General features: G+C 43.0%; 1 protein-coding gene across 1 annotated transcript; it reads left to right on the forward strand.

The window, feature by feature from the left end:
- The first annotated feature begins 4,454 nt into the window (after positions 1–4,454).
- tlr18 (toll-like receptor 18) lies at positions 4,455–22,922 on the forward strand. The gene is made up of 4 exons (XM_033640371.2): positions 4,455–4,591; positions 16,563–17,560; positions 19,760–20,942; positions 21,675–22,922. The coding sequence occupies exons 2-4, from the start codon at positions 16,572–16,574 to the stop codon at positions 22,140–22,142; spliced, it is 2,640 nt and encodes an 879-aa protein (XP_033496262.2). The 5' UTR covers positions 4,455–4,591; positions 16,563–16,571; the 3' UTR covers positions 22,143–22,922.
- Positions 22,923–23,878: the final 956 nt, after the last annotated feature.

A 23,878-nucleotide genomic window follows, 5' to 3' on the forward strand; every position in this document is an offset into this window, starting at 1 on the left:
AAAACACACTTCAGCGCCGGAGTTCACATGTCAGTCTTCTTAGTGGTTACACTGGCACAGACACAGACACACAAAGAGATTTTTAAGCCACAGCCGCAAAATAAATCAAACCATTTCCCACTGTAATTGTTTCCAGATGTCATTTCTCTCGACACAATGAAGAAATCTAAACATGACAAATAAAACTGCTCGTGTTGTGTTTAAGGGTCGCTTCACCTGACAACAAGCAACGTATTCTTACTGACCTCGTCCACCAATGGAGACAGCTTTTATTGGAAATGCCACAATAAATGTTTGCTTTGTATGTTTCTGTAAACCACAGATATGTTACACTAGTGCGTTATAATATCACGGATAGGTTCATTTCATTTATTTATTTATACAGGAAGGAATTAAAAAGTAACATCATGTGTTACAGGTAAATCTGGTTTTCAGCAGGTTCCTGTTCAGCAACAAAAACACATCACAATACAAAATAAAAACAGAAACAATCAACAGAGGCAAAAGAAGTGTAGGCAGCTGCAGAGGCATTACAGAGTAGAGGACTGAAGTGGAGTAAAATGGGATATGCGATTTAAATCAGTGGCTGCAGGTGTGTCCTTCCATCAGATAGTGTTTATATGCGTGTTTGAAATGTGTAACAGAGGTTATAGCTCTGATGTAGTGTGGGCTGTCGTTCCAGATCTTAGACAGAATCATCTCTGACCATAACTGTTTTTGTGAGGTGGTACAGGAATAAGTGCATGTGAGACTGATCTAGTGACGTGTTGCTGTCTTGTGTTGTGACTTGGAAGTAGTGCAGCGAGTGTGGGATTGGAATTGTTGTTTAGGATCTGAAAATATAATTTAACTAGTCCATCCCCATTGGTGGCTTTGTCACCTTCTATCTAAGCTAGTCCTCAATGTCTATGTGCAGTTTCACATAGATTGACCACGTCAGTGAGTAGAAAAACGTGGGACAGACAGAATGACTGACTGACAGAATGACACACTGACAGTTTCCGTGATTATGTACAGCATACCATACCATGACTTAGTCATACCAAACATTAGAAAACAACACCAACATTGGTCCACAGGGGGAGCCACAGCGATCGGTCGCATTTTAGCCATTTTGAAGCATTTTTCTGTTGTTATAGCGCCACCCAGTTGCCAATTAGAGTTAAATTTCTCCAGTCACCTTGAGGCGTCCTGTTCTACATATCTACCAAGTTTAGTAAAAATCCATATGGCGGTTAGGCCTAGATAAGAAATGAGCTCTCTAGCGCCCCCATTTTGTTTGATGGGGTCAATAATGGAGGGGTCCCCTCAGATTATGTGTGGTCATATGCCTACAAAGTTGCGTGGTGATGGGTGAAACCCTTGAGATGTTATACACCTTTATGTGATGAGCCACGCCCTCCGCAATATTCATTGCCTTATAGAAGCTCAGTTTTAGTAAGTTTTCCAACTTTTGCCAAGAGGGAACTTTAGATATTGGTCCCTAGATTATGTTCACCCAGTTTCATGCAGATCGCTCAAACTTCCTAGGAAGAGATCCATTTGAAGTGTTTTTCAAAAAATTCAAAATGGCGGAAAATCTATATAAGCGGAAGTTATGGGTTCTTGAGGCAAATGTGTTCCTCATGAGGAGAGGCATCTCTGTGCAAAGTTTCATGTCTCTACGACATACGGGGCATGAGATATGCCCATTCAAAGGTTGACATTTCAATGGGTTGCTATAGCGCCCCCCTTTGGCCAATTGATGTAATATTGCTTCACTGGCATCCTCCCATGACCCTCTACCACTGTGCCAAATTTCACATGGATTGACCAAGTCAGTGAGGAGAAAAACGTGGAACACACACACACACACACACACACACACACACACACACACACACACACACACACAGAGTTTTCCTCATTATATAGTAAAATGGCTAAATTATTTGTGTAGTTTTGAAAAGTCAGAGTTTGAGAGTGCAGTGATGAGTCCAAAGGGGAGGTTACCATGGATATTGTAAGCTCTGTTGTGTATTCTTACTATGGGCTCAGTGGTTTCCTTGGTGGTGAGGGACCATACAGGGAGACAGTAGGATATATTCGAGAGAATGACTACATGTAGGTATATGTCTGAAACAGCAGGGGTGAGATCTGGTCTGATCTTGTTACAGACGTACAGTTTCTGGGTGAGTCTCTCTGTTAGGTTCTGAATGTGGTGTCAATAAGTGAGATGTGAGTCGAGGAATACTCCAAGATATTTGTAAGTTTCTGTGATGGTTAGTGTTTGATTTGCAAAACGAACAGGGCCAGACATAGATATGTTTTTTTAGGGGAATGAAAATACATACATCCTGTTTTCTTGACACTGATAGTTCGATGATTATGTTTCAGCCAGTCGTGTTTGTGGTTAAGATCTGATCATAGTTTCCAATTTCCAAGATGTCATGGTTTGGATCAGAAAGAAAAAGTCGAAACTATTGAAGCTATTCTTCACAAATGTCCACTTCAACTAAATGATGACCTGATTAGTTTTTGATGGTCATAGGTCAAAGGTCAAGGTCACTGTGACCTCATCTGTCTCAATCTAGTGAACGTGATATCTCAAGAACAGCTTTAAAGAATTTCTTCAGATTTGACGAAGAAGAATAAAGTGATCAGTATTTTGTGGTCAAAGGGTCAAAGGTCAGCTTGACTGTGACATCATGTTTTAACATCATATCTCAGGAACAGAAGGGGAGACATTTGGTCAGATACTGAATTGGTGACTCTAATCTTGAAACTGTGCTGATTGTATAGATCTTCTGTGTGTGAAGCGTCCATGTTTTCACTGACATGGATGGAGACTGTCAGAGACACTGGACTGGTGGGCGGAGTCATACAACCACAGGGTGGACTGGTGGGCGGAGTCATACAACCACAGGGTGGACTGGTGGGCGGAGTCATACAACCACAGGGTGGACTGGTGGGTGGAGTCAAACAACCACAGGGTGGTGATTCTGTGTTTTTTTCATAAGAAAATAAGCTTACTTTAATGCACTCTGGCACCTTTTCTAACATTCAAAGTAGGCTACAAAGATGAATTCCCAGAGTGAATCAATTTATTGTCATTGTGAATCAGAAAAAAAAGGTGGTGTGCCACCTCCACACCCACCACCACTCAATCGTAGGCCACATCTGGCCCATGGGCTGTAAGTTGAGTGACACTGCTCCAGATGTTTTGCGCCTGAGCAGCACTGCTCACACAGGCATTGTGGCCCGGTTGTAAGTGGCCCTGCTGTCATCAGCATCAATGCAGAACTCACTCAGAAGCTGTCCCCTAATTAACAACCTGCAGCCAGGTAACACCGACACATGTGCCTCTGCAGAGGCCCCAAAATGACCAGCAGTGGCCCTGCAACCCAGCAATTTGAGACCAGTGACCTGACCCATATCTGTACCCTTATCAATCAAGCTCAGAGCTGGCTGCTGGAGGCAGAGTGTGCAGTGATAGATGCAGACTGCAGAGTCTCAACAGATAATGCTCACACGTGTTTCTGACAGCTCTTCAGAACTCTGGATTTTCTATGCATGCACACCTGGCACAACACGGATACCTTCATTCATTTTTTAAGGTCTTGTAAGACAGGATTTAAACAGTAACACACTCTCTGCAGACTCGCTGCCTGCTGCAGAAGATTCCTGCTTTCTACAGTGAGATCATCACTGATCACTGGTGGGCAGGTAGGTAGGTAGGTAGGTAGGTTTTTATTTATCCCATGGGGAAATTCTTGTTTCCACAAGCTGACATAAAATCACACCACAATAACACCACAACAAGAATAGATACAGTGGCAATACAAATAAAGGAAGTAAAAAGTCCTTGAGTCCCTAAGTGACTATTCATTAATTAACTGGCCAGAGTCCAATGAGGTGTCTAGTGGCAGGTGGGAGAGGGGGTTAGGTCACGAGCCACTTCCACTGACTGAGGTGAGGTTTAGGTTCTGTTGACTTCTCTACCTTCAACAAACACCATTTAGAGCTGTTAAGAGGACAGGTAGGATTCATACATTTAAGTGTAAGGCATAAAAACTGAAACTCATTTTTTGTCCTTTTCCTTTCTCCTTTTCTTCCACCTACATCTACTTTAATTCATTTCAGCTGTCAGACATGTTGCTGTTGAAACTCTTTTATGTCAGTTGTTTATATTTCGAGCACCACAAATGAAATGTTATTAGGCCATAACTCAAAACCTGGACCGATAAAGCTGAGCCTATCTGCACGGCTCCAACAACAACCACACTAATGTCAGAAAACAGTTTCCTAACATCAGGGAAACTGTTTTCTCAGGTTTGCATAGAAATTTTTTTTCAGTCAAGACAGCAACATCAGATTATTGAGCTTCTGCTGGAACATTCCTGAACAACACACACACACACACACACACACACACACAGTGAGAGGCAGGCAAACAGAGATTGAGAAAATCCTGGAGCTGACGGAGTTGGCACAGACTTACTCAGTCAGGGTTGAGTCACTTCTCACACAGCGTCTAACACACAACACAGGTTAAAATGTGATGTGAGAAGTCAAACTGGCAGAGGAGTGGAATCTGACCTCCCATCTCAAGGTGAGTGAAACATTTTTTTCCTCTCATCTGTTTTAAACGTGATGCTTTGACTCTTAATATAAAAATAATTCTAGTAAAGTTTGTTACAGTTTAAATCTGCTGTATTCAGAACTCACTGGGTTATAACATTGAGCTCATATATAGATTGTGCATGTACTCATGGTGACTAAAGCCAAACATTAATCTATTCAGGTTTTAAATGTAATAATTACTGGCACTGTGTAAACAAAGATATCAGACTGTGGTAAGAGACATCACTCAGTCATCACTGGCCAGACATCTGACACACAGTCTGACAAATGTTTTTCATCCATTTATAGTATAAAAGTGTCAAAGTGTCAAAGTGTGCTGCAGTTTTGACTGTCTGTGTATTAAAATATGATCAACAAGCAGCAACCTTTCAGTTATTTTACCTGACTGTCAGGAACAAATGTGTCACCATTATGTGCTTCCCCTCTTTGCTGATGACTCTGCCCGTTACATATGACACAATGTTCCTGTCAAAACAACCCGAGCACAGTCATTACCTTCCGGCCGCGTGTTTCAACACATCCACTGATCAGAAAGTAAAAGTTAAGAGGTTCCAAAGGATGATTCTAACAATTGGCTGATTACTGATTTCACACTTCTGAGGCTTGGCTAGTTATTAGTGTCAAGTCTCTGAGCCCTGTGGGCCACTGAGCAGCTCCGCTGGAGTAATTGGGGGTTGACAACATCACTCAAGCGCACTTCAGTGGTGATAATGAGCAGGGAGGAAAGTGTGGCTCTTTCAGTTTCCCGATCCAGATTTTTTCTTGTTGGTTCAGGGATCGCACCGACTGCTTGCTCTGCCTGGGGGCCACTTTTCCAAAATGACAGGAGGCCAGGGATCGACTGCAGCAGCTCTGCACAGGTCAGGTGTAGGCAGGAGCGTTTGTAGGATCTGAGAACATTTGGGACTTTGCCTGTACCTCTGTCAGGGGGCCCAGAGGATCTTCTACTGGCACCCTTTAGATAAACAAGCTCTTTTTTTTACTGACTGTGAAAATCTGGGCTGATACTGATGTTTAAACTGACAACTTGGCCAACAGTCGATACTGAACCTGATGCTTTTTTGCTGTTGTTTATTTTGTTTTTCTTCTTATTTATTTGCCATCTGGTGGCACAAAAATCTGCATGACAATCTTCAGTTAAAGTCACTGCTTCATTACACTCACTTTAAATGAGCACTCATTTAATCAAACACATTTATCAAACAACCTTTAAAATAACCTTTGACATATATTTTTTAAATAACTGCTTCAAAAGCGTTTTATCTACATACATCATAACTCCCTCGTGTTTCTCGCCCAAAAATACTCATTTTTACTTAATAGAGCTTAAACGCATCATAATATAACTTGATGCATAACAGCTAGCAGCTAACAGCTAACAGCTCACATTAACTGGCTCTCCTCCTGCCAACTTTAACACAGATGTGTTGTTATCAGAGTTTATGGCGTCCTTTCTCCCGTTGGCCTCTCAAGGAAGATCCCTGTTCATCACAAGCGCGTTTGTTATTGTTCCTGGAACGACAGGACACATTTAGTCTCGAGTCCTGCATTTTAGCGTGAGCAAAGTTGATGTGATGTCATTCTATTTGCTGATAGGCCAATAGCGGTCAATAAGACGTGATGTGTGGCCAATAAACTGGTGGGTCTCCACTCCAGTGTTGTGGCTCCCAGGATAACACAGTTGAGTGTTCCAAGTACAGTTGTCATTTTGTGACTTTTCTCCGCACTGAAATATCCTCAAAACACTGAAGTGATTGGCAGGAAATTCACCAGAGAATAATGTGCAATAATTATTGATCGAGTGTCATCAAGAAAATTTCAATGAGTTCATTTTATGACCACATATCTGTAAAACTAATGACATAACATGACATTATATATGTGTTGTTGTCTGGGTCTTATGATGGGATTGGCTGAGGATTAACTGTCGTCACCTGTGAAGCTCATTTCAGTTTGTTCTCTGCCTGGCTGAAGATGTTTGTGGAGTTCCTCTACACACAGTGAGGCAGATGTTGTAAATGTTTTTTGGAAGAATCCAGCCTGTGGGTCTTATTGACATTAGCAGAAGTTGTGTCCGAGACTTTTTTGGGATTTGTTTATATTCTGAAGTCACCGGATCCCTGCTGCTGTTTTGACCTCTTCAGTCTCTTTAAACTATTTCATGCTGCACAGCGCTGTTTGTATCAGTCCTTCACTTTTTCTTTTTACGTTGTGACTTTAGTTATTTTTGAAGGTCATTTTGAACAAAGCAGCTTTTAGTCTTCCCTTTTTATCTCTCACTTCCTGGAGAATGTGGCGCTGCCTTGACCACACATGCCTGCTGTGGTCACATATATGTTGTTGACTTGATGGGAAGTGAAGCCCAGACTTCCAGTTAGAGCTGGAACAGTGAATTCTTCTCTGGACCACTTTAAGTTCGAAAGCGACCACCTGTTAACCCACTTTGTCTGGCATGTGTGTGATTTGACTAGGCCAGGAAAAAGGCAGACCCTCGGTTGCTCAATCAATTGTTACTCATTCACTGGCTGTGCCACAGAGCACGGAGCACAGGACAATGGTACAGAGGTGGAGTCAAATCACACTAACACAGTACACAGTGTTCTTTGCCAACCTCCCTTTTGGAGGTCACACAGGATGATGTTTAGATTTCTGTGAAATAATGACGTTTTAGTGATGAGACAACCTTCTTTCTATTTTTGAAGCCTTGAAACTGTTACTGAGCAACTACAGGACTCATCTCTTTCTGGTTTTTATCCCTGAAACAAAAACATCATGTTGAAAAGAAAATGGAGGATCATCCCCATGTGCCAAACACAGTCACCAGAATAAATGCTGGGATTGTTCATATCTGCAAAAAAAAAAAAAAAAAGTGGGATTTTGTGACGTCAGTTGCTTTTTCCGAGAGCTGTAAGGACAAAGATGGGAACATTTTTCGACAGCATGCACAGGAAGTTGTTTCACCTTTGGGATTTGACTTATCTCTTCCTCCTGAGAGATGATTTCCTGCTGTCTCCGTTCCCATCCCCAAAAGTTAATGAGTCAGCAATGTTCATCCATCCTTTCCTTTATTTTATCTAAAAGATTGCATTGTGCAGATTTAAAGGGTCACTTCACCTACTTTTCCCTGGAAGCATCTATGCGGATAGGTTTGGTTTTACCGGTCTGTCTTCACTGTGGACAGTTTACATAGAATCTATTTTCTAACAAATAATAGTTCTAATAAAAACTGGCAGTTTATCCAAAATAATGGAGGCACTGTCTCTCAGAGAAAGCAGCTTTTTAAAACTGAAGAAAAAAATCAGTGCTTTGAGCAGCAGAAATGAAATTTATTTCATCGTATGTGGGTGGCAGCAGAGACGCCATATCAAAACATCCAACAAGCAGAGCTGTATCTGTGGTTAAGTAGCACCAGGTGTGAGTGGGCAAATGGTTACGAAAAGGAAGAAATCACTTGATGTTTGACATGAACAACCCCAGCTCTTAAACATATGGAGAGTGTTTGTCAGTGGAGGACAAACACGATGACCCAAGAGCAGAGTGTATCTGTGTGTAGCACGTAAACACGCAGCATCATTAAACCACAGTGTAGAAAACTGCTCAGTGAAACAAGAGTGCAGCGGATGAACGTGTCGTACAGAGGCGGTGGGCACAGTGCAGCCAGCTCATGTCAGTGAAAGAGCTGTTTGCCACCGACTATTGACTGCTGGGTAAATATCATCCAGCGAGCTGACGCCATTCATGGCATATTAGAGAGATATCATGGTTTAATCAATGATAGAGCCATTTGTTGTTTCTTTCATGGCCTGGTTGCTAATTTAGTGCAGCACTACCACCTCACACCATGGAGCCAGAGGGCTGCATGTACTGTGCATTAGGTTGCTACGGACCACACAGTGCCAGTGTTAGAGTATGACTCTGAAACACCTCCTCATCCTCATCCTCCTGCCTCAGCCTGAATACAGTAAGTACAAATGTTCAGTCAGACTGGATTGTTGTCTTTTCTTTTATTCGTCTTTGTTTTGGCTTAAATGATGAAGACAGAGGTTTAAATGTGATTTTCCAATATCCAACACGTTTTCATGTCAACTCATCAAATACTGACGCTCTGTCAGTGGATCTACACGTCAAGATATGATGTGTTAGGTGCCCTCCCACGTCAGCTTTGGGTGTTCAGGGACCAAATGTCACTTTACACTTGTTACATGATTGTGTCTGATCCCAACACACTGCTGTTTTCACAGGAAATATACACTTGCTGCTTGTTTAATACACTACAGCCTTTTAAAAATTAACTTACAGCACAGGTAAAACACTTTTTAAGTTTTAAGTTTATGTCCTGAAGTTTAGGCAACAAAGGCATGTGGTTAGGTTTAGAACAAAACATCATGGTTTGGTTTAAAAAAGTCACTAACATTACGGCGCTAACGTAACATGCTACACCTGCTAGTACACCACGTTGTCGTCAGAACAACTCAACTTACTTTCAGTGTCACAGGAAACAAACAGTGAGCTCTTGGTTGAAAGTCTGGAGCTTTTCTGCTCTTTCTGCTTGAGTTGCCAGCAGAGTCAGAAACAGCTGCAGCAGCAGCCAGATGTGTTTCATACACCACTAAGGGCCCATCTGGGCTTCAGTATCGGACACTGATGGCCACTGACAAAGTGTTGGTTTCTGATGAGTTGGGAGTGAGAACTGGGCTGAAATATCCAACACATCGAGATCAATGAGAAAATTTGACCATACAAAAGTGACCTTAATGACCTGGGATGTTTATCATAAAAAACATAATTGTTGGATCTACATTTACACAAAATATGGGGAACAGCGGGCTCCTGGGGGAAAGTCCACGGTTTGTTGGCTCCAACCACTGCCCCTCCTGCCCGCCCTACAGAGACCCTCCTGCTCCTTACATATATACATACACACACACGTCATTACCAGCAGCGTTTCAACCTGACATTGTCCAGCAGTGTATCTTACCACTGCGACAGGTGATATTTGGCCTCAGGTGTCTGACGCTGAGCCCTGAAATCACTGACAAAGTGTCGGTATTTGAAGGCTTTAGAATAATATCTGGCTGTGCAGATGGTCAAATGGTGATGTTTCCATGTCCAATAGGAAAACATTAATCATTTTGTTGCTATGAAAAAAGCAAATGCCTGCATTATTGTTTTATTTTTAAAAATAGATTTTTTGACAGTATATTTGTTTTGTTGTGATCATTTTTCTATTTATGTATATCTACATGTAAAATCATTCTTGTCTCATGATCTGAAGCCTGTGAGGTTTACAAAAGCCAGAAATCTTTCTCCAAGCTGTCTTTGATCGCACATGGAGGAGGAGCCTTCAGGACTTTATTGTAGAGAGTCAGGCGTTGTAGTATAAACAGGGGGCGGAGTCAGAATGCTCTGAATAAAAAAGATGATATCTCTTGATCTGAAACCAAACTGTCCATCATGAGTCCAAGCACTCTCCTGTGTCTGCTGCAGGGACTGACTTCCTCATGAATGACATGGCAGTCTAATTTAAGACCGTTCTTTCACAACATCACTTGTCACGCTCTGTGGTTTGGAGAGGAGAGGAGCTTTCAAACAATGAGCCCCGCTGTCATACTGTCACATTTCCAGTTGTGCTGTTTGCTCCTTCTTATCACACGACTGACTCAGGGAGATTTAGTGTCAGTTGGCATCCTTGTGTTGCAACACCCATTCAGCTGGGTCCATAGATGAGCAGTGTCACTGTTGCCAGGCAGCCTCAGTCTATAGATCTGACACATGACAGGATCGGTGAAAGTTATCACTGGGTTGCCGAGAAAACAAATATTTTCCTTCTCCTCGTGCTCTTGGGGGATTTCCATGTTGTCTTTCCAGCTCATACTATATGAACCTGGCAGCGGGCCAACCTGCACGTGAACAACATTGACTGGGGAAAGGGCCATATGTTGTGTGCACACAATGAGCCGCATGTGTGTATGTTTTAGATTGTCTGACCTCGAAATCTAAAGACCTGTTAACTTAAATGTGTGCTGAGGCTGAGATGATTGCGACACACCAGATCGGTGGAGCTGCAGTGAAAATCAATGCAAGAAGAAATGAAGAACCGCCTGCAGCACTACCAGCATATTTGTGCACATTCCTTTCAGATAAGGCTGCATGCACCACAGAACAGGAAGCTGCACATGCATGAGTCACTAAATTCTCTACATCAGATCCTGACACAGAAACTCTGTCAGGCAGGTTCATATCAAACCAGCTGGAGGTCCCACAGGTTTGGCTGACCTCCCTCACCTTGTGAAACAGAAGAATTCACCTCTGGCAGCTTTTATGTTTTTTCACCTGAGTCATGAGCAGGCGCTTTGTAAACAGAACAGACCACAAAGAATGACTTCAGTGTCCTCAGAGCTTGATGCGCTGACCCATGGTTGAAGGCTGACTTATTGGAAAGATAAACAGACATGTGCTGGTGACAAAAAGTCCACAGTTTGATTCTTTCTAAAGTCAGATTGTCCATCAATGTGAGCTGGAGATGTGAGACTCGACCTTTGAGCTGACTGCTGGCAGACTTTACTGAAAGACCCCCTCCACTCAGGAATGTGTCCTTCTTCTGTTTATGTCCCCTAAAATGTCTGACTTTGACTAAACTGACTCGTGTTCATGCAAAGTTTGTCACCAGAGACGTGTTTTTACATTCCCCTTCTGAAGGCCGTGATGTCTGTGCTAAAACCTGACAATCAAACGTGTGCTGCGCAGGTAGATTGGTTGTGTCAGCAGCCAATCACTGTCTAATAAGGGAAACACAGGGTCCACTCCATTTCAGTGCACCTGAGCACTGCATAACACGTAATGGTGAGGGCCAGGAAAGCTGCTAAGATAGAGTGAAATGTTTAAGCCAGCGGCAGCAGCCACATAACTGTCAGCTGACAGCAAACAACAGTGTCAGCCTACAGGACAAAAGCCATGGCAGCTTTCTTAGTTCCTACATGGACAGTTATGTTCACAATATGATTTTACGTAAGTCTGAATGACATCATCAGTTTCCTGCCTCAACAGTCTCCCCTGATTTGTTTTTGTTTGTATGAGCCGTGTGGTCATGGTGAAATTTAGCGGCAGATCTGATGCATCTGCCAGTGATGATACCTGTCAAATGGCGTGCAGACTCCACCTACTTGGCGCATCGTATGTGTACGCTGGCATGGTCATAGAACGGATCCACACAGAGGGGAGAACAGACTCACGAGTTAGCATTAGCATAGTGAACAGCGTGATTCTGGGCTGTCGCAGACAACAACTGATACTTCTGGGAGAAACATGGTGAAATCTTTTGCCTTTAATCTAAAACAGTGGTCCTAAATCACAAACACAAACATGGAGGCTGCACCAAAGTTCTGATGTGGTCTTGTCTCTTGGACTTTGTTGGGAGCCGCGTTTTGAATGAGCTGGAGACAAGAACTGGCCTTTTGGCTAAATCCTGAATACAGGGAATTACAGTAATCTGAACATGACGAGATTAAAGCATGGATGACTTTTTTGAGGTTCGCTTGAGATAATAAATGTTTGACTTTGACAATGTTTCTAATTTGAAGACAGTAAAGCTCGTATCACACAATCTTGGTAATTTGTATGTTGAAACAGAGCTCAGAGTCAAACATGACAACCAAATTGCGGGCAGAATGTTTTACGTTACAGGAGAGGTTCTTTCTTAAGTCAGAGGTCAGGTTTTGGGGCGGAGGAAATTCTGTGGCATCCAAATATCAGAGAGACAGGCCATTCCATGACAGAAACTGTCAGGGTCACTGCCAGTGGAACATAAAGTTGAATGTCATCAGTATAACTGTGGAAACTGATATTATTCTTACAGACTATCTGAAGTTTTTATGTGCAAAAGACAAAGAACTCTAGCTGAGATCCAGCTTCTGAGACAAAATTGCATCAACTGCCAAGCTTTGTTATTGTGGGGTGATATTACAACATATTTTACAGCCTAGTGCTGAGTTTCACTAAGTCAATATTATTGATATTCATCTAATCTGCTGTCAGTTTCCAGGAACACGGCGTCCACTGTTGACCACACCAGATAGCTGAGGAGTGTTTCCTCACTGAAGGAGCATCTCAGTGGCTGTTTCCTCACACACACACTGTTTATATGTCAGAGAGGGAAGACGATGTCCACACAGTCAACACAGTGCAACGTTAATTCATTCAAAGACTCACAATCCATCACATTCCATCTCACTCCTCATCCCTCACGTGGCTGAAAATTCCTGTAGGAAATAAATATCTAATGTGGGTTTTATCTGATAAAAACACTGGAAGATCTACCAGCAGTATTCACCATCTTCCCCTCAGTGTGTTTGTTCCTGCAGCTGCTGTAAAGTGGTTTTAATTGAGCTCTGAATCAAAACAGAATTAAATAAGATGCATTGATGCCCCGCTCTGCTTTATTGCCCCAGCTGCCACAGATGACCTACAATATACAGGGAAACAATAAAGTTCTACACCACCCACATCCGTACACACGTAAATGTTTATTCAAGTCACGTCAGTTCTGGACGAGATAAAACTAACACTGTTTGTTTAACGGGGGTTATAAAGCTGGACGGCTCCTCCATGTGAGGGCCAAAACAGTGTGTAGCTTTGGAGCAGCAATATAAATAAAGGTTTAGGAGAGGGGATTTGAGAGAGTCTGCGTTAACAGCCTTAAGCAGGAAACTAGTCTTGAGAGGGTAAGTAGTGTGCAGTGGATAATGCTGTGAGAGCTGCTGTTGAGTGGAGGAGCAATGAAAATGTCTGATTCATATGGATGACTGTAGTGTTTTTGCTGCCAGAGAGCACATCATGATGTAGATGCAGGTAGAGCGATGTGTGCTGTGTGCTGTGTATCTTGCGAGGTTCACTTACCCTGCAGGACAAACTAAATGTCAGTTTAATTTGCAAAGGCACATTTATGATTTAATGAGAACTGATGGAAAATTGATCAAAGGTCTTGGAGGGTAAGAGATTAAGATTTGCTTCTTTCCTCCGTCACATCACGTCTTTATCATCTTGATTTCTCTGCGTTATCTCAGTGCTACATTCAGTTTATTGGGGTTTCTTTGACTGGAAAAGTTTGAATAGAATAGAATAGAATAGAATAGAATAGAATAGATCTTTATTGTCCACCAGGGGTGAACATTTGTCTTTGGCTCACCAGACACAAGAGACAACACAACAAAAAGCAGACAAATAGCCACTACGACAAACATACAAGGTCATTACAAAACACTTAACACATTAAATCACCTCACGTTGGCGTCTGTCTGTGGTCTAAAACTCATCAGTCACCTTGTTGAGTTAAGGATGCTGATGGCACTTGGGATAAAGGACTTCCTAAATACATTTTCAGTTGTCAGAGGGACTCCACAGCGTCTCCCAGAGCTCAAGAGCTCAAACTGGCTGAGGAGAGGATGAGAGCTATCTGTTAAAACACACTCACTTTCTTCCTTGTCCTCTCCGTAAAGAGTTGGATCAAAGGCTTTTGTGGCTTACCAACTATTTTATTTGCCATTTTACAGTCCCAGAGAGTTTATTCTTAGATGTACAGTTAAGATGACCCAACCAGGCAGGGAGGTGAAAAGTTAAAACTCTCTCAACCATAGTTTTGTCCTAATTCTAAAATCTGCTGACTGCAGCTCAGTTCAAACTGTTTTAGAACGCTGCAGAAAAAAGTATCAGTGATGTGACCTGGCTGAAGCTGCAAACTACAACGGAAGCACAGAGAGTCGTTGACTAGAGATGATACGCCGTCTCATGGTGGTCACTTCCTGTCAACTGGCAGGTTTTTACAACATTGCAGAATGGTGCATTGCCAGTAGTTTCCCGTTTCAACTCATGTCGTTGCAAATCTTTGTTCTAAACTGGGCCACACTGAGGCCACACTGAGGCCATTAAGTTTTCAAAGAAAACAGAGTTGCTTTGAGCATCTCTTGAAAATATACTCAGTATTTCCAGAAGAGCTCATGTGTGAGTCCAGAACTGTACTAAGGTATTTCAAGTTCTCCAACATGTTGGCCATCAAGTGAAACTGGTTCTGTCTTCAGATCTTGTTTTGTGCAAGTAATCAATTCTTTGGTCCACATTCATTTCTAACATGCCCAAAGTGTGGGCCAGGTAGGCAGCTTCACCTGATGGGTCTGCTTTCTGTAAAAGACCAATAAGGCCATGTCATCAGCATATTTAAACAATCTTAAAATATTTCTCATTCATCATAACTTCCTTGGTAAACAGAGAGAATAGAACAGGGGAGAAACACATCCGTGTGTGCAGCCTGTGCTCACAGTGAGCACGTCTGACATGCTCCCCCCTGAATTTTCCCTCTGTTTGCAGGAATAGAGATCATGGTTCCTGCAGGAATGAGACGCAGTTTATTTCCAAAAACTGGTGAACTGTTGTGGTCACAGTTCATGAGCTACAAATACATCTGCGTTCTGCAGGTTGTGACTTTTATTTGATTCAGTGACATCCCAGATCAGGATATGATGCCATATTTTAACAGCTTCTTTGTATATTGTCACACATTGGTGGACTGTCCTTACAGGGGGCAAAGACTGCCAACATTATATCTGCGATTTGTGCTGTTTACAGCTGCTCAAGTCAATTAACTTGGGAAAAACAAAGGTCACTTTAAATCCTGAAAATAGTGGGATGTAAAGGGGAGAATCAAAAAGAAGACAAACTCAGTGAGAAACAGCAACAGATGTGGATCAAACACCTCCGAGTCAGCTGATGCTAATGCTAAAGCGTTGTGTTAAACAGGCCTCAGCTTGGATGTAGTCACAATGTGCTGTGACAGCTTCTCTGTGTTTTTATACATGACCCAGATTTTTAACGTCTCACTGGACCTCAGGGAATGGTTGACCCAGTGGGTAGAAAACAGCAGCTAAAGTTAGCTAACGTTTCCTAGCAATGTTAGCCTGGCAGCAGTGCATCTGTGTACAGAGCTGAAATATAAAAGACATTTACTCACTCAGCCAAAAACAAGACAGCAGGCTTCAGTCGTCGACCCAACCGCACACTAAAAAGTTACAGCTCACTAGACTCCTGCACGGTTTCATCAGCTCGCCGTGTAACGTCAGTTATGTTAGGAGGTCTGGAGGTCCAGGTCATTTGTAATGACATTTGTGTCACAGGACTAATCCCTCAAGTTGTGGAGAAAATCACTTTGCTTTGTTTTGTATGAATCACATCCAACATGAGTTTTCATTTTCTGATGCTACCTGCTGCCTGCAGGATGATCCAACACTTTAATGTAGACACTTTTCTCTATTTCCAGCTCACACAGTATATGGATTTATCATTTCTGAATTGTACTCATCATAACAGTCATGTGACTGCAAACAAGCTAGCAATATGCTGAGGGGGGTGACAGAGAGGAAAAGAGAATGACCGTGTGTGTGTGTGTGTGTGTGTGTGTGTGTTTTTACTCCTGATGTACTTATGTATATGTCATAGCAGTCATTTTTATTCAATGGTAAAAAATAAACAAAAATCAGAAGTAAAAATTCTCAGTGTAAAGAGAAGCGTCACTGTCAGGCAGGTGTGCCTCCTTTCTGGGGAATTTCTGTGCTGACAGATGAGTTAGATGAAGGTGAGAAAGATGAAGAAAAGAGGATAAAAAGCACAGAAAGAAGAAAAGAATAGAGCACAAAAAGTAAAGGGAAAAGTAAAGTATATCTTCCTGAAATGCACTGGGAGAAAGGTTAAGACTGTCACAAAAAGAAAATGAGCAGGGAAGGTACCAATATTTCAGACTTGTACTCTGTATATCTCTGGGGAGAGGCATAAACAGTTTCATGTGAAAAAAACAAAAGTCAAACCCTGCCTCCAAAAACAATTTGGGTCAATGTTCTGCCATACAAACTGAAATGCCAAAATTTAATCTCTTCTTTTTCTTTTTCCTTTGCAAGCCTGTCACCATGATTTGGAAATTGATTCATTTTAGTGTTCTCCTCCTCGGAGCACTCACATCCCCAACTTCATCTTCGCCCACCACCACCGCTAACACTGACGGAGGACCCTGTCACATCGACAACTCCGGCCGCTCCGCAGACTGTCTGGGAAGACAGCTCGACAGTGTCCCGTGGAGACAATTTCCATCCACACTGGAGAACATAGATCTCTCCTACAATAAACTTCAAGCTGTTCACGCTGACGACTTCCTCCGCCTCCCTCGGCTTCGTGTTCTTAAGCTGCAGTACAATAACATTTCACACATTGACAATGATGCCTTTAAAAACAACACGCTGCTCGAGTATCTTAACATCTTCAATAACTCCCTGCAGGAAATTCCTGCCACTGCTCTGACTCCTCTTTTTAATCTGAAAGAGCTCTACATGTCCAATAACCTTTACAGACATGCCACTTTGGATGAGAGCTTCTCAAGATTTGGCAAACTCCAGGTTCTGTCTATGGGGGGCCCTCTGGTGGCGGGTCTGAGGAAAGCTGATTTTCAGGCCCTGAAGAACATCCAGTTACAAGGCTTTGCTATCAAATGTTCCTCCAATCTGAGTTATTACGAGCCCGGAAGTTTAAAGGTCATCCAGACAAAGCAGATGGGCTTTGATGTGGCCATAGATCAACGGCCAAACGCTCTCCCTCACATGCTACGTGACCTCGCCAGCAAGACCTTTAGCGTCATCCAGTTCCGCAACCTCTTTGAGTTCATGTACTACATGGGAAAAGAGGACATTTTCCAGGGTTTAAAAGACATCACAGCCCATCAGCTCATCTTTCACAGAGGAAAATACAATGAGAATCTCATGAGGATGGCTTTAGTGAACTTACAAGTCGCCCCGATCAAAAGGTTGAGACTTCAGTACATCGACTTCGCCCGGTCACCCACATTTGTTGATAGCGGAGCAGGTTCCAGCATCACAGAGCTCGCACTGGATAAGTTGGATCTTTGGTGAGTATCTTCTCATTATAAAACATCATGTGCCAGTGTGAACCATAATTCATACAATGTGAAATTTAGCTTGTCATAATGTCCAACGTGCTCTCATCCTAATTCCTCACATATCACCACTTTGTCAGTGCCGTTCACGTCTTCATATGATGTGCTAGGTCATCATGTCCTCACTGTGACCTCGTCACATGTCCACGTTTGGTCATGGACTTTCCACGTCCACATATGACGTCCAAGGTACCCTGGGTGTGTTGGTTGTTGACGTTCTGGGACGCCGTGTCAACTTCAGCCTGTTACATGCATTGTCTGTTTTCAAAATACACTTCTGTTTTCACAGGAAATGTACAGTTTGCATACAGTCTCTTTCAAAATAAAAGCACTACGTCAGTACAGCACCACGAATTGACATTTTTGACACTCACACGTAGTTGGGTTTAGAAAAAGAACAGGGTGTGGCTTTACAATCTTATGGGAAGCAAACACCAGCCTCGGTGATAAAAGTTGGTGGTTGTTGGACCCATCTGCAACTTAAGTTACCTCCCCAAACACCACTGGGCGCTGTGAAACAATAGCAGAGACCGTCTGTGTGTCGTGTTGACATGAAAGATCAGCATTTTTCGTCGGCTTCCGACACAGGAAGTCACTTACCAAGTGCCGGTGTTTGACAACTTTGGAGTAAGACCAAATTGCCTTGGTATCCTCCTGCGTTGTTGACATTCCGGGATGCTATGTCGATTTACGCCTGTTACATGCATTGTATCTTTTCAAAATACACCTCCATTTTCACAGGAAATGTTCAGTTTCTGCCTGTTAGATGCATGTAGTCTTTTTCAGAATAAACATACAGCGTTGGTAAAGCTACGTTTATTTCATACTTCATCAAAAGCATGCGGTTATGTTCAGATAAACACATCATGATTTTGCTCAACATTCATATGGGAAGTGAACAGCAGGCTCCTGGTTGAAAGTCCAAGGTTTATTGGAACTATCCACTGCCCCTCCTGCATGTCCAATAGGGACTTTCCAGCTCCTGAAATGAGGTTGTCACTGGCAGGGTTTCAGACTGACGCAGCCTGGTGGTGTATCATACAGCCTGGAATGGTGGCTTTTGGCGCCGGTGTCTGATGTTGAAACCACCTGTAATCTCCACATGTTATCCACCATTTCTCCCATTCTGCATGTAAACAAACTGACTGGCATGTCTCAAAATGGAGGCAAGCCCCTGGCCGTTTGATTGACACCTCACTGAGCCAATAGGAGCTTCCAGTGCTGTTGTTATGGTCTCAATAGCCAACCAGAGCCTGAGCTGAAGGAACACATTTCCTGTAGTTTGGAGGTATTTAAAGAGTCCACCTCACCCGAGGATTATGGGTCTTATTGTCAATGACACTTGGAAGCTCCACAGCAGTTTTTAACCCCTTATTGTCACCACAGACTGTTATACATGTACAGATATGATAAACTAACGGCTCCTTAAAACAGTCTCTTGTCAATGTAGGTTTTCTAGAAGTGTTTTATACACAATAAGCTCTTAAAAAGTCATTTCTGTCTGTGTTGATTAGTTTTTCACTTATATTCACACATTCAGTTCATTGTTTTACCCTCTTTTTTTGAAAAGGACAAAACCTCAGAAAAACACATGTATATATCATATTGTTATCTACTTTAAATTCTGACTATGTGAGGCTTCACGATATGGTCCCATTGTGTTTTCCAGCTAAAGCCTCCCAGCTCAGCGCAGCAGCTTTGTTCAAGAAAATTTTCAGGCAAAGAATTAAAAAATATATACATTTCAGTGTGTTGAAACTTTTATAATTCAATGCACTTACAGTGATTCTGACTGTTGGGGGGAAAAACTTCAAAGTGTTATCTCGTACATGTAGTAAAAATGGAATAAGACCAGCTTAAGGTTACTTTGGGTTTGACTTGGATAGATGTTTTGAATTTTACAGTATACATATTTGGTTTAACCAACTGCACAAAAATAATTAATTCAGAACAAGCTTTAGAAGCCAATGTCAAATAAAAGTCAAGTTGCAGGCTACGAAACAAGCTTCCTTGTAACTATAGTGCAAAGGACATTTGTCCTTGATCTGGACTTCACACAGAGCCCTTGTCCCTGAGCTGTTTAACTCTGAGGACTGACTGTTTGCTTTTCATGTGCACATACAGAGCATTACAAATCTCTATTTCTTGCAGGTATATCAGCAATCCTGACGTGCTGAGATTCGACTGGCGCTTCACCTGGTTCAACAAGATTAAGGAACTGTCTATTCAGCATGTCTACTTCAACTCGGTGCCTTGTGATGCCTGGGTGGAGATGGCAGGTGTAGAGTCTCTAGATGTCTCCAACAACCGGCTACAGAACGAGTACATCTTCAACCAGCGGTGCGATTACAGGGGCGCCATGCCAAATCTTCACACCTTCAAAATGAGCACCAATGACTTGACCAGCTTAAAAGACTTGTCGTCTCTAACTAGGGAGTTCCAGCAGCTGCAGGTGTTGGATTTTAGCAACAACAAACTGGGATCTGCTGAAACTAGTCAGGGCTGCGTTTGGCAGAAAAATATCACTCGGCTCATCGCTCACCACAATGAGTTTGTAAGTGTAGCCCTGCATTGTCTGCCCACCACAGTGCACTACCTGGACCTGTCCTACTGCAACCTGGACCAGCTGGACATGACGTACTTTGAGAAAGCCACCAACCTGAAGGAGCTCCTGCTGAGTGGGAATAAAATCAAGTTCATCCCATCTAAGTGGACGAGTCCATCCCTGCAGTCACTGGCTTTGGATGGAAATTCATTTGGTCTGATTAGCAAAGCTTCCTTCCAGGACATGCCTCAGCTGTCCTACCTGATGGCAGGGAACAATCCCTACCACTGCACTTGTGAGCTCCATGCTTTCATCGAGGACACGATCTCAAAGGGGAAGGTGAACCTCACAGACTGGCCTCAGAACTACAGGTGTTACCACCCAGAGGCCCTGCTCAACACTGTCGTATCCAAATTCCTCCCAGGTCAGGTGGCGTGTGATATCAGACTGGTGATCATCATCTGTGTCGCAACCACCACAGCTGTGATCTTGATACTGATGCTGATTTGCTATATTTTTGACCTCCCGTGGTACACTAAAGCCACCTATCAGATCATCAGGGCCAAGTACAGAGCTCACAAGGAGAAGGCGACAGGGGAACTGGGGGCTTTTGCTTATCATGCCTTCATATCCTACAGCCACTGTGATGCAGACTGGGTGAGGGACCAGCTCCTGCCCTGTTTGGAGAACAACAGGAACCCCTATCGTCTGTGTATTCATGAGAGGGACTTCATGCCAGGAAGGTGGATCATCGATAACATCATTGAAAACATCGAAAACAGTCGAAAGGTAAAAAAAAAAAGTTTTGATTTAGATTTTTGTTTTCAACATGCAAAATTCATAGAAATTAAAAATAAAATCAAGAAAACAAAAGCAGAATACTCAACAGACATATCCAGTGAACAACATGAGGATTTCGAGTCCGAAAAGGAAGAAGATGAATACTTAAACCCATTCTTTAATATTTTATCAACAAATGTATTATCACCTACAAATATGGGGCCGTACACATGTCACATCTGTAACCACCTGGAAAACGCAAGGTCAGACACTGGGTGCCACTTTTGTGTCTTGTCTGTATCGGCTTTCAAGGGCATTGCAGTAGGTTGCGTCACAGGTTGCAACCTAAACAACACAAAAGTGGACAAGGTCCAAAACCTGATCACATTTGATGGTTGAAACTTGTTTATTTATGATTAATAACATTTGTAGTTTGATATGGCAACAAATTTGATCAATGTTAGCAACAGTAACAAGCTAAGATGTTGTTAATATGACAGTACTCGTTTGAGGACATTGGGACTTCGTTATTGTTGAAAGTGTTTAGCTTTTATACTTATCAGGTCCTGCTGATCCCAAATAGCTATAAGAAAATAAACTTTATACCAAACAAAAATTCAAGTCTCAGGAGGATAGGACGGTCCAAGTCGAATACAACAACACAGAATCCAACACGACCCATAACTTTTCATATATGTGGAAGAAAATTGTAATTCAGGTTTTCTTTGTCTCCATTCTCAGGTAATATTTGTCCTCTCCCGGCACTTTGTTAACAGCGAGTGGTGCAACTATGAGCTGTACTTTGCTCAGCAGAGAGCGATGGGAAAGACCTTCAGTGACGTCATCCTCGTGGTGAAGGAGCCCATTGATCCCAGCTCTTTGCCCAGTAAGTACTGCAAGCTCAAGAAGATGCTGAGCACCAAGACGTACCTGGAGTGGCCCCAGCAGGCCAACCAGCAGGCGTTTTTCTGGGAGCAGCTGAGAAGTGTCCTGGGCAAGCCTGCAGCAACCCAAAGGGGGAGGTTCAGTGTGAAGAGCAGAACCTCATCTGTGGGAGGTGTTTCTGTGATTGGGCCCCCTGTGGAGGACAGGAGGCCAGAGGTGGGGGACACTAATGCAGACAAAGAAGCAGCACTCGAGAACAAAATCATTAAGAGGGATAACGATGAGCTGTTGAACCAGAGACAAATCCCTATGGTGGCATTTTGACCAAAAGGTTAGGAAAAAAAAGATCCATTTCTTCAGTATTGCCTCAAAGTCTGAACTCAGTTAACCTTTTGTGTGTGGGTTATGCCAAAGCTGGGAGCAAAAGCCAACGTCTCATTATGATGACAAAACATGATCCCCCGCCTGCCTGTGGCATTCTGTCATGTTATCCCCAAAGGGGCGAGCTGATGCCCTCTGCTCCGCTCTCCCTCTGAGCGTCTCAGGCTGGGTGCCCAGCTGACAGCCGCTGAAAGGCCAGAAACTCAACGGCTCAAATGAGATCTCCCATGTTGCACTCTGGATAACAAGCGAGGTGCCAGGAAGATGTGGTGACAAGGGCCACATTGTGAAAGGGCCGTGCTCTGTTACACGCTCGGCCCTCAGAGATATCAGATCATAAGTGTTCCAACTCTGATGTTCCAGAGCCGAGTCAAAGGCCACACGGGATATACGATACCAACACTTCACAGGAATACAATGTGTTTGGGGAATTGGAAAGATAAAATCTAAATCAACAGCGAACTTTGGATTCAGCACTCTATGCTAGCTCTTGAGTATTCACACTTTTTCTTTTTCTTTTATTTAACCAGAAGGGTCCTACTGAGGAACAACATCTCCTCTGCCAGCAAGTCCTGGTCAAGATGGGCAGCAAATAAAACGCTTACAAATACAAGAACAAACATACAAAACACAGCAGACACAAAACATACAGGAATCAAGGGCTTTAACAGGAATCATGGAAAACGGTGATGCTTGATCAAAGCAATGATTTTGTTCCTTAAACGTGCAATATGTAATTTTCTGCTGCTAGGGGTCTCAAACCAAAACAATAACAGAAGACGGAGTTGGATGACGTCACGAAGTAGCGTGGGATCATGGGAGTTGTAGTCATATAACAGATACAGATCTTAGTTAGCTGTACAGTTAGCGATGGCTTCTCCCTCTCTGCTGCTCTCTCTTGCTCAGTGCGTCTTATGTTTAGCTATTCCTCTGCCTCTTTTATAAATGCAGTTCATTTACCAGCATCAGCTCAGCATTATAGAAACCTATCGTTAGATGTTGTGGTTAGCCAGCCTCCGCTCCACACCGCACCGCTCTGCAGCGGCCAGATGTTTGCTTACCTGTCTAGTAGAACACATGCAAGGTCAGCGTCGAATCACGAAACTCTCTCCATCTCGGAAAGGCCACACCACTATTTATCCTTGATTTAGCTCTCTTCTTATCCCAAATTCCTCTGGGATCGCTTCGTTGACCCGTACGTTTCCATTTTACCGGCTTGTTTACCAGGACAGCTTTGGTGTCAGAAGGTGCAGCAACCGTCAGTGCATAATCATGATCCATGACGAGTTAGCTTGGGAACTGCCCATTGTTCCGACCATATTAAACCCATTGTTCTAAAGTCCGTTCCGAAATCATCATGATGCCCTGTGGTTAAGGTCTGGTTAGGTTTAGGCACAAAAACCACTTGGTTAGGGTCAGGAAAAGATCATGGTGTGGGTTAAAATGAAAAAGAAAGTGACAAACACATAAGCCGTGAGCCTGCTCCGCCTCAAGCCTTTCCCAGCTGACCCAGAGCTGGTCGCGGCGCACCATCAAGGCAGAAATATGCCCGCCTGGAGCCATTCAGCACCGCGGACCGTCGGACTAATGGGATGTCGGACCAATGACATGGACCCAGTTAGCTTACCCTAGCAACAGTGGAAGTGTGGAAAAACTACATATTATACCTTTAAAAAGGT

This window comes from Epinephelus lanceolatus, chromosome 10, assembly GCF_041903045.1.
Source record: "Epinephelus lanceolatus isolate andai-2023 chromosome 10, ASM4190304v1, whole genome shotgun sequence".
Classification (NCBI taxonomy): Eukaryota; Metazoa; Chordata; class Actinopteri; order Perciformes; family Serranidae; genus Epinephelus; species Epinephelus lanceolatus.

What these genes read in the sequence shown, in the direction of transcription:
- tlr18 (XM_033640371.2), top strand. Translation starts at nt 16,572, where the DNA reads ATGATTTGGAAATTGATTCATTTTAGTGTTCTCCTCCTCGGAGCACTC. An exon ending in CTGGATAAGTTGGATCTTTG is followed by an intron (nt 17,561 to 19,759) that starts GTGAGTATCTTC and finishes TATTTCTTGCAG; the next exon opens with GTATATCAGCAATCCTGACG. An exon ending in ACATCGAAAACAGTCGAAAG is followed by an intron (nt 20,943 to 21,674) that starts GTAAAAAAAAAA and finishes CTCCATTCTCAG; the next exon opens with GTAATATTTGTCCTCTCCCG.